Genomic DNA, 11,571 nt, shown 5'->3' with positions numbered 1-11,571 from the left:
GTGTTGCAGAACAGAGCGTTTCAGGAGATCCTTCATCCCCACCGCAATAAGACTGTTTAATACCTCCTGAATCCAGTCACACACAAACTTACACACAGCACATTAGCCACAACTGGACTGAGGAATGGGCAATTTTATTTTAATTTGATTTTTAATTTCTATTTATGGACTTATTTTAATTTATTTTATGTCTATTTTAATACCACTGCGTTGTTGTTGATGAGGGGGAGTAGTCACTTTATCTGCTACATTGTCTTTCTTGTAAGTTGCATGTTGCCCTTGTAAAGCACTTTGCGACCTTTGTCTTTGAGAATCACTATAAATAAGTTGTACTTCATTACTTTTACTATATTACAGCAATAGCACTGAATAAAACAACTATTTTCAGCACTCCAGAGATGAGTGACAAAGAAATGCTGCATGGTTTGTACTGATTATGTTTCTGGTTGTTTTACACCCACCTGACACCATTTGACCACACCATAAAGGTGTCTTCGATCTGGTATTTTCAACATTACCGTAACAAACTGTATGAGCTACTCTGGACTGAAATGTCCCAGTTAAGAGTTTGTTGGTCCTGGATCAGGGCTACTGTAATTTAAGAAGTTGATGTCTCTGCTTCTTCTGCATTTCCTTCTCTCTGTATAATTGCTGAAGAAGCTTTTCGTCTTTATTTTAACCATCAGGGCTATGACTTCATGTAATGAATGCAGCACTGGGCATGGCCTTTGTGTACCACCTAAAACATTGTAGAGGCTTTTCCTCTGCACACAAATCTGCTCCTCATTAGTTTATAGACTTCAACAGTAACATGATCTGCAGAGTTGGATCAATCTCAACAGCTTCTTTCAAAAACTTTACTAAATGTAAAAAGACGACCCAAGATTTTACACATAACACTATGTTTCTCACAAGTCCTCCAGATAATCACTCTTCTTGTGTTTGGTCTTCACTGTATTATCACCAACACTGAAACATGCTCTTTCTGTTGACAACTCAAAGGATTTTCTGCTACCAAACTCCATTTACAGCTGCAGCAGACATCTGAATGTATGTTAAGTCTACATTTGGCCAGTAATTCACAGGAATAAAAAATACACAAAACAAAGTGGGCCCAGAAAGCAAGGCACATTGCCAATAGCTGTTTTGAAACAGTGTTTAAGAGTGGCTAAAAGTTTAAACTCTTTGTGAAGTCTGTGTGGCTGTTGAACTTGCTGATCCTGAATGAGCACCCTATTTTAGAAGTGTTTCGAACAAAGAGGCCTGGGTGAACCCCTGATCCCCTAGCTCCACTGATGTGCAGCCCCATCTGTGTTGCTTTTGTTCCTTCATGAACCACTGTGTCTTCTGATTTTCTTTGGTCTGAGAGGGTGTTCCTCTGAGTAAGACTCTCTCCCCTCTTCAACACCATTCACATTGTACAGTCTGGATCAGTCTCTCAGCTCCAGCTGATGTCATACTGCGTCCAGCCCTCTGGTGGAGCCAAGCATACCCTTCGACCCCGATACAGGAAACTGACTATGCCCCTGTAACCTGTACGAGGAACTCCAGATTTCAAGTCGTCCATCACCCCTAGATTTCGAGCAAAGACTTTAAAACTGTCCCGGCTTGAGTACTCCACCCTGTAGGGGCCAGGGCCTTTTAAGCTGCCCGCTTGTTGTAGGTCCTCAATCTTCACCAGTGGGGCACTGTAAACCTCTTTTATAAACTTTTCATCATACTTCTCTTTTAGCAAATAAGACAAATCCTGTTTGGTAAAAGGCACAAATTCAGTGTTTAGCTTAATATAACGAAGGTACTGGTCAAAGAATTGACCTAAACTGACACCTTTCCGGCCAAAGGTGATGGTCCGGGAGATTTCAGGCCGGATGCAGGAGCGGTCCTTGCGCTGCTCTGGCTGACGCATCCAGTCGTCCCAGAAGGCTGAGGGCCATTTGGGTTCCAGTTCATCCCACATCTCCTTCAGTAGCATCCAGCCCAGACCAGGGAAGAAGTCTGTTCTGTAGAGGAGCTCAGCTTTTGACGGATCCACCAAGGCGTCTCTGCCGTTGTCATTCCATGCAGAAACGCACCACAGGGTAGGGTCAGCGCGCAGGATTGGGTACAGGGCTCGGAAATACTCAAAGAAGTCCTGAGCCACCTTAAATGAGAAGACAGAGATGCACAGCAGTGAGCTGCTGCTTCACAGATATAGTCCAAACAAATCAAAAGAATCAATGAAAGGTCAGTTTACAGAAGTCAGTTCATTTGCTGAAGCACGAGCAAAGCGCGCGAGCAAAAATATTTTTAGCACTTATTTATAATAAAAAAAGCTTAAATAGTGCTTTAAACTATACAATCAGATCAGGCCTACTTGTGCACTTGCAAAATCGAATTTGGGGCGACAAAACCAGATATTTTTAGCCATTTTTCTGGTGACAAAACCGGATATTTTTAGCCATTTTTCTGGTGACAAAACAATATAAGCATGATGGTGGGACATTCTGTCACTTCACAGTTGTCCAAAACATGTGGTTTGTGCCAGGCGGACATGATTGCCAGTATTTTTTCATTATTGCAAGAAATTCCATTGACCCATTCACAAGTCAAAAATGTGTTTTATCTGAAAGAAACATGCAATATTTACATCTAAGATAATAGAAAATAGTCAACCAAGTGCAATGATGTCCTCCAAGGTAATATTTGTTTTTCAGTTTCAGTTATATATTGGGGGGACATTTTGGGCATTGGGGGGGACACATGTCCCCGTCAATGTATAAGGTGACTACGGCCCTGTCATGCATGCATAATTAGGCTGCAGTTGTCTGGGTGCGCAAAGGTGAAGTGGCTGGTCTTGTCATACAAAGTTTGAGGAGTGTCAACTGGACAATATGGAGATATTTGCATCTTGAAAGCCAGACTACAAATGTGGATAGACAGGGAGAAACACATGCAAGCCTAAGACGTGGTAAGATACGATATTCCTCACTATATGAAGTGACTGATAACAAGATCTGTATAATGGATTGTAAAGAAATTCGTCAGGTTTTTATTTTGTAGACAATTAATCTGGCTTTATAGCGTGATGGGATGACAGCACAATGATGTGTGTGGTATCACATGAAAGCTCTGCTCCTGTGCTTTCATGTGATATGCGGCATTTCTGTACAACCCTGCATTCGCGAGTAATCCATCCAAGAGTAATGTGTGTGAAAAGCTGTATGAAAGCTCTGTTATACATAATTTTGGTGTAAATTTATCTCTTTTTTTTCGCTGAAAAAACATTGGACTACCGACAAGTGCTTGGTCTTGTCGGAAAGCTACAATTCTGCTGTTTCATGTGATATGCGTGGCTTCTCGCTATGACGCACGGTCGCGGAGAAAATCCATAGAGAAGAACGGGTGTGAATTTGGACGCACTTTGCGTCGTTCGGGCCCGTAGCCATGTGCGCACTGTGTACGAGGAGTGAATGGAGTAGCACATGAATGAATTACCATTAAGTAGCCATGTCCGCACTGTGTATGCTGTGTGGAGTTAAAACTCCGAAGTGAATTTTTTACTGGTGAAATGTTTACTAGGGCACTGCGGATCAATACTGGGGCACGTGCCCCAGTAAAATCTGTCTGGCGACGCCGATGTTTGGATGTATTAATATCATTCATAAACTTTTAATTCAGTTGTCTCCACTTGGCAAAAAACTTTCCGACCTTTAATGAATAATTGGGTCTTATTTTCATAGTTTCAGATATTAGTTGTAGTAATATTGTACTCACCAAGTAAACAGCCAAGATCTGGGAACACAGCAATTTAATTCAATTCAACTTTATCTATAAAGCCCAATATCAAAAATCACAATTTGTCTCAGAGGGCTTTACAGCATATGACATCCCTCCATCGGACCCTCACAGCAGATAAGGAAAAACTCCCCAAACCCTTTAATTGGGAAAATTGGTAGAAACCTCAGGAAGAGCAACTGAGGGGGGGATCTCTCTTCCAGGACAGACAGATGTGCAATATGTCATATGTAACAGGGGGGGGGGGGTGCAATGTGGTTTCCACATTCTTTTTTGTCATGTTCCTACTATACAGTGCCCCAGGAATGAGTCCTAAAACCTGCAAATTGCATTTTAGCACTCTCAGTTCCCTTATTTCAAAGTCAGTGGGTTTTTTTAGGGGTTTTTGGTTAGATGCCTGTAATAAGCACAACACAAGCTTAAGAGACTTTCAGGTTTTGTTCTATGACATAAAATACATCAGTAGATACAGAGCTGGGCGGTATGACAAAATTTTCATATCACGGTTTTAAGAAAAAATCATATCGGTTTCACGGTATTTCATGGTATTTTGCTCAGGTTCAGCCAACTTGACATGCTGCTGTGTTGTGCTATGGCCTATTCAAGTGCCTGAATTTGTTATTTACCTGACAACGCCTGAACACACGCTCCGCTCCATTCATTTGGGCTCCACTGACTGCGTACGGAAGCGACATGTAGAGGAGCCAGCGGGGTTGTTTACCGTTTGCCGAGCCGAGAGGCTGCATGAAATAACCCAAGTTATTACATATATTTGAGTTATCTACAAGTTTACTGTACTGTTTGTCATCTACTCGCTTTCAAATGTCCGCCACGGACATTTACACGTCACGGATAAACATGGGTAAATGCATGAAAAAAAATCATCACATATCAGCTCTGATAATGGTTTATTCATTTAAAAACACATTGTGCTTGTTTAGCACACTATTTCATGTAGTTTTTATCTGCTAGAGGGTCACGTAGGGGAGCGTAGCGCGATAAAAATAGAAGGGGGGGGGGAATCGGGGCGAAACTCTGCCGTGCGCGTGGTATGAGTTCTTCTGGGTCATCGTGTACAGTTGCTTTGCTTTCAGGACTCTCTCCGGCAGCCATTCTCACCTCTAAACTTTTCTATGCTCTCACTCTCACCCGCTCAAGCGTGTCTGTGGTGTGCAGCGGTGAAATGGGTCCCCGCTGAAACACTTTCCCGCCGCGCACGTTCCGAACATTGTTTGGGCTATTCACCGGTATTGCGGTATATGAAAAATTCATATCATAACGAAAAAAAATTCCGGTTTTCGGTACAAACCAGTATACCGCCCAGCCCTAAGTAGATACCAAACTGGTGAATTATGAAGTTTTTATGTCTTCAAAAAGATAGTTGCTAACAAGTGGCTAAATGAGACTACAGAGCATCATCACGCCGACCACGGCTTTACAGTGTTGTTGTGGTCAGGATGTTAAATCATGTGTACTTGGGAGTGTTAGGCATTAGTGTCACTACAACTAGCAACATTACAAACTTAACTACATTTCTCAGTAGCATGGTGGTAATGTCCCTATTTTCAGTCAATAGCCGTGACTGCCGCCAACGCCACACTGAGGCATGTAGATGAGGGAAGCACTTCCTCATGACATCTATGGGTGTCCCCGACTAAGAATTTTCATAGTCGAATCTGATTTGACAGATTTTTCCTTTAGCCGACTAATCGTCGAATCATGTTGTTTTCCCCCTCATTGATTAATGAGCTCATTTGCGTCAGTTCCCGCTCCAGAGAAGAGCTAAAACACCCAAATAAACAAATTTAATTCTTCAGTTGGCATAATAAGATAATAATAATAATAAAAGTGAAAGGGTTATCATTTTATCTTTATTCCTTTCACTTCATCAAGGTATGATGCTTGTATGAAAGAGCTTGGACATTTGTGTGTGCTCATCGCGTCAGTATGCACGTTAATTAAGTGGTAGGAAATGACGTATGTGTCCGCGAGTTTTTTTCCTTTTGTGTTTGCTACTGTGTATCGGAGTGAGTGTAAGTGCGGCGCACATCACAGTGCAGTTTGGACGTACCTAAGATGACGGACATCCTTGTTCCTCCTTATATGGCACTCAGAGTGTCGAGTCAATGACGGAAAGTAAGTCTGTCTTGATTATTATGTTTATGAAAGGTTAATGTCGTTTCCATGTGGGAAGGAAATGTGCGTTGTGTGGACGCCATTACGCAGTACCTTTTTTTTTCGCCACACAGCGTCGCTGTTGTCCTGTGTATGACCTGGGTGAGGATGTATGTGTGGGGTTTAGTTTTTCTCTGAACAGTATGTTGTTTGATTGTAACCCAGGTTACTCTTTTATGGTTATTTGTGTAACTGTAGGTTACTGTTTCTATTAAAGGGAAGTGTTGTGATGCTGATTGATATATTTATGTTGAAATGTTGTTTATCATGGAGAGTTTATTTATGTCTAATGAACCTACATTTATTTTGGTACACATATATAGATATTCCTTTATTCTTGCGTCACAGTAACTTGTGTTGGGTTTATGTTAAGATACAGTACTTAATGTTGGTTTATTTGTTATTTCAGACTGATGACAATACTGAGTGTCAAAGGAAATAAATACAGCTGGAAGTCAATCCAGAGAAGATAGCACGTCTCCTCCTCTTCATTCCTGTGTCCTGACCGACACACCATCTTGTTTACTATCAACCCATACGAACTAGCTGTACCTCCTTACCTCGTAAACAATGCTCTAGATGAGCGCAGACCCTCATCCATGTCTTTACCAGGAGTCGTTTCTGACTCGTCAGAACTTGCCATTTCATTCACAAATAAACATCCAAAAACATCATCAAAAGGTTTAGAAACAGTTTTCCTTCTTACTGACTTCAAGTTACTTCATTAATCAACTCAGGTTCATACAAGTTCAGCCACACGGACCGTTCGTCACCGCTCTCAATTGTTTGGCCACGTCGGAGAAAAAGTCTATCAAGAAAACACTCAGCGGTGAAATTTGTTTCAAGACACTTCAGGTAAACGAATAATCCTTCAAAAAAGTTTGATTTGAGAGCACATACGTCCTCCAAAGGGGAGTGTATCTATGTTTCCCGGGTTCTGTGTTCCCCACTTAACCCTGCAAAAAAGGTTCTATGTTCCCCGCTCAACCAAGCGGGAAACATAGAACCCTAACCCTTCCCTATGTTTCCCGTACATAGAACCTGGGAAACATAGGGATGACCCCCACTCACTCACCTCAGCTTATTTGGATCGAGCAACTGGGGGATTTATTCATGCATAGTAATGTTTATGCCTACTGATTAAATGCACGCGTCATTTTCAGTTTTTTATTAACAGAAATTAGGCTGATGTTTGTATCAAAATAGGCTATATATCATGAATTACAAAAAACAAATACATTCTATTAGTCCATGAGCCAGACCACCAATCATAATAGAAAAGGTGGGCAAATTCTTGTTGCTATTTTCTTTTTCCTATATATGTCTACATTATTTATTGGCATGATAGCCATTGCAGACTGGTAGCTTAGTGATGGTTAACATGCATTGAATATATGGACCCCTATTGCAAAAACCCATTGACTGTGTATGGTGCCTATTTGGTGCTATGGTGTTTGTTAACTACTTGTTGACTACTCAGGCTGTCTAAATCAATCCAATATATTCTTAAGATATTGAAGAACTGAAAAAAATGTTATTATTGGCTACCCAGATAAAATATGAGGCTGCTACAACTTTATTTTTTAAAATTCTGCATAGGCGGAAATTACATTTTAATTTTTCTCTTCTGTATCTATTCACATCAGAGTAATTAGGTAATATTTACATTATTTTAGACACCAGATTTGAAATCTCAAAAGTCTTATCTTTCACCAGATTTATGGATGTAGCCCTTATAGTTCTGGAGATATACTCACTTTTATATGTGTATGGTGTTTCAAGCGGAATGTCCATATAACATGAAAGGTTTATTTATATCAAGATCCCTATGCCTATGGTAATAATAACCATTTGATTCACCTGCAAGACTGATGTTTCTGAATTTAAGGAAAATGATAAAATACTCATGAAACAAATCAACACTTTTTACTTTTGAAGCAATCATTTGAACAAAGAACTAGAAAAAATAGATTATGATCCTTATGTCATAGAACGTGGAGCACACTAGTACAGTATTTAAAGTATTTCAAGGCCCTACTCAAGATCAGTCGTCAGTTTTTGAGTAAGTCAGGTCTGCATCTGTGATAGTGCTACACGATTAATCTAATCGCAATCGCGATGTCAGGCTGTGTGATTACATAACCGCATAAAAGGCTGCGATTTGCGATTTAATGTGAATAATATTAAAGTGTGTGCCTGTGAACGTGACTCTCCTACAGTGTGCAGAGTTTGTCGACATTATGCCCACAAGCTATCCTGGTGTGTGCAGCACGTATGGTCATGTAAGAATAAGAATAAGAATAACTAAGAATAACTTTATTCATCCCCAAGGGGAAATTCACCGTGACCACCCGGCGTGCAGCAGCGACCAACATAGCCGCTGTAGAAGAGCATGATCACAACTAAAAACAGGCTGAGTTGGTGGCGGAAAAAACCCTAACGTCTGTTATATGGAGATACTTTGAGTTGTGTAAAACTTTACGAGGTAAATTGCCACGTCCCGCGGCAACACGACGAATCTCTATCAACACTCGAGACAGCAGATAGGAGAGTACGAAGAATGCATGTGAGAGAAAGCCAAGCCAAGTAATGTTCGAGACAAAGAGACAACTGAAAGCCGCCAGAGCCTGATAGAACAACAATAAAGCACAATTACGCAAACATTTGTAAGTGTCACGCCATACGACAAAACCTCAAAGAGACACAGGAAATCACGGACTCCGTAACAAACTATATGATAACAAATGAAAAACTGAGCACAGTTTTGCTCGGGTTCGGCCCACCTGACATGCTGCTGTGTTGTGCAATTGTCTTTTCACATACTGGAATTTGTCATTTACGTGACAACACCTGAATGCAACACAGGCTCCGCTCCAACTGAGTGTGTGTACAGTGTTGTGCTGCGCTGCTGTGTGAGCAGCTGTTTGACTGTACGTAACAGCAGTCTGTTGATGGTCATTTACACACTGTCCATATGAAATAACTATGTCAAGTCAGGCCAGGGCCCCCCTAATATAATGGTAGGGGAAACACTGAATCAAGCAAGAACGCTCATGATACCATTTAGGCCTATTTATTATATTGTAATCGCAATCACAATCGCAAATCGCGATATTGTCCACCAAAATTGCAATCGCACATTTTTCTCAAATCGTGCAGCATTAATCTGTGATCATCATGTCAAGGTCATCCTCTTGGGGTTGATTGTGACATGTTTGCAACTTGCACAGGTTGGTATATTTCAAGCCATTGCTCATGCACTGGCATTCCGGAAGCTTGCATCTACGACTGCAGTTGCAGGACAGCAGCTGCAGCACTGCCTCAGGGGCTGGAGATCCCCGCATCCATTCCAGGGTGAGCTGACCATCATCATTTCTGTCCCAGCCATGTTGAACTGGGCTTCGGACTTGCAGCTGTTGCTGAAGACTACCTCTCCAGATGACAGCCTGGTAGTTGGCATGCATAGCATGCATAAAGAGGCAGTCCTCGCATGGTGGTAGCTGGCTAGATTCAAGCTCCCCACACCGTGCACAGAAAAGTTGGTAGCGGGCTGTGTTGATGTCGTCTGTCATCGCAGGTGCTGAGCAGACCTTCTCTCAACTTGCAGACTTGGTCCTGAATCAAATCCTACATGAAGGAGCCAGAAGCCAGGGGATTGATGTGGTCTTCGATGTATATCGCGAGGAATCAATCAAGTATGCAGAGAGAGAGAGAATCAGGGGTGCACCACAGGAATACAGTTCCAAAACATTGCACCAGGTCACCGGATTCAGCAATGGAGAAGGTTTCTTGGGAGCTCAGCCAACAAGACAAACCTCATAAGGTTCTTGGTGGTTGAGTTGAAGACACCCAAGCTGTGACACAAGCTGAATGACAAGCAGCTGTACATCGCCAGTGAGGAAAGCTGCTTCACATCACCAAGGATCAGTGGGCAGAGGTTGAGGGCCTGCAGTCAAACCAAGAGGAGACTGACACAAGAACCATTTTGCATGCAGCCCATGCTGCAAAGGAAGGCTACAGTGCTGTTGTAGTAGCAGCTGATGACACTGATGTGCTGGTGCTCTGCCTGGCATTCTCTGCTGATATCTCCTGTCCCTTATTCCAGAAAAATATGGAACAAAGAACCGGCTTAGGTATCTTGATATCACGAAGCTATGTCAGGGCCTGGGAGACGATGTCTGTAATTGACATGCATGCATTCACCGGATGCGATACTGTGAGTGCCTTCGCAGGCCATAGTAAGCTCAGAGCCTTGAATCTTATCACAAGATCAGAGCATTTCCAAGAAGTATTCCTTGAGCTGGGGCAGCCCTGGGAGGTATCCCCTGACCCGTAAACTGTACTTAGCACCTGCGACGACACAGCCCGCTACCAACTTTTCTGCGCACGGCGTGGGGAGCTTGAATCTAGCCAGCTACCACCATGCGAGTACTTTTAAAATACTTCCAAAGTTACTCCCTGAGAAAAGTAACTCAAGCACTTTTAAAGTACTTTTGAGTATTTTACATTTCCTATTGGCCAATGGACCACAGGGTGCTTAACCTACATTTTTTTGTCTCCAAAATTAAAGTTACGGACAACTTGCCCTTCACTGAGATCCAATTCTCCCATCACAGCCGTCACTTTGACCAGTAGAAACACAGAACGATCTGCTGCCGTAGACAACTGTATGACAACAACACCCCAGCATTTTTAATATTTCCTCACACCCCACACAGAGCAAAAGGGGAAAATGATAGTGTGAAACAGCAGAGGCACTTTGTCAACCCGCTGAGTACTGTCATTAGCATCAAGCTAGCAAACAATGGTATATCCTCATAATGGAGACGGACATAAAGTAATAACATTAACAAATAGTGGCGGGGCTTTTACTGACCACAGCTGCAAAGGCTCCCAGCTTAATTTGAAACAAACTACATTTTAGACGGTCCGTTATTTATTAATCCATCTGTATCTTTATATTTTTACTTTTTTATCCACTCCGGTTGTCTTTATAAAGTTAAAGGACAACTTCGGTATTTTTCAACCTGGGCTCTATTTCCCCATGTGTATGTGTGCGTATGATTCATGGGTACCACTCGTTCTAAAATTGGTTCAGTATTGAGGCGCGAAACGAGCTAAAACGGTAATGGGAGCAAATGCGTCCCGTATAAAAGTGCTTTTATTCGCCACTGACCGGTTCAGATTGCCAGTGCTATCTCTGTAGATAGCTTATTGTAGCGGCCCTGGGGCAGTGGTGAGTGTGAATGAGTGGAGTCAGCTGTCAGTCAGTGTTGGAGCAGAGAGGTCCCCGCTGGGTACTGTAAGTGAGTATGTGTGTGTGAAGTGTGTGTTACGCTAGAAGAGTCAGAGGACGGAGTCTTTCACGTGCTACCCCCTGGAGTGTTACCGGAGTTGTTGGAGTGCTCAAATAAACGGGCCTTTTTCCCGAACGCAAGAACAGGATGTCGCACAACACCCCGTAAGTTACAGCTTTCATAGGCTGCCTTTGTCGGACGGCGAGATGCTGAAGTTGTGGCTAGTTGTGCTACAAATGGATGCTAACACTCCTCTCCAGACACTGCGCCTTGCAGACCATCGGGTGTGCAGTGCTCACTTCTCCCAAGATGACTACTGCCAGCC

General features: G+C 42.4%; 1 protein-coding gene across 2 annotated transcripts in view; it reads right to left on the bottom strand.

Moving 5' to 3' along the window:
* Window positions 1-1,438: 1,438 nt before the first annotated feature.
* The window catches only part of mgat1b (alpha-1,3-mannosyl-glycoprotein 2-beta-N-acetylglucosaminyltransferase b), a 50,822-nt gene continuing 40,689 nt past the window's right edge, over window positions 1,439-11,571 (bottom strand). For both annotated transcript variants that reach the window (XM_050033986.1, XM_050033987.1), the window contains exon 3: window positions 1,439-2,140. In XM_050033986.1, coding sequence (XP_049889943.1) covers window positions 1,439-2,140 — 702 coding nt within the window. The remainder of the gene's footprint in view (window positions 2,141-11,571) is intronic.

The sequence above is a fragment of the Epinephelus moara genome, chromosome 22, assembly GCF_006386435.1.
Source record: "Epinephelus moara isolate mb chromosome 22, YSFRI_EMoa_1.0, whole genome shotgun sequence".
In the NCBI taxonomy this organism is placed as follows: Eukaryota; Metazoa; Chordata; class Actinopteri; order Perciformes; family Serranidae; genus Epinephelus; species Epinephelus moara.
This window is presented reverse-complemented; position numbering and strand designations above follow the sequence as displayed.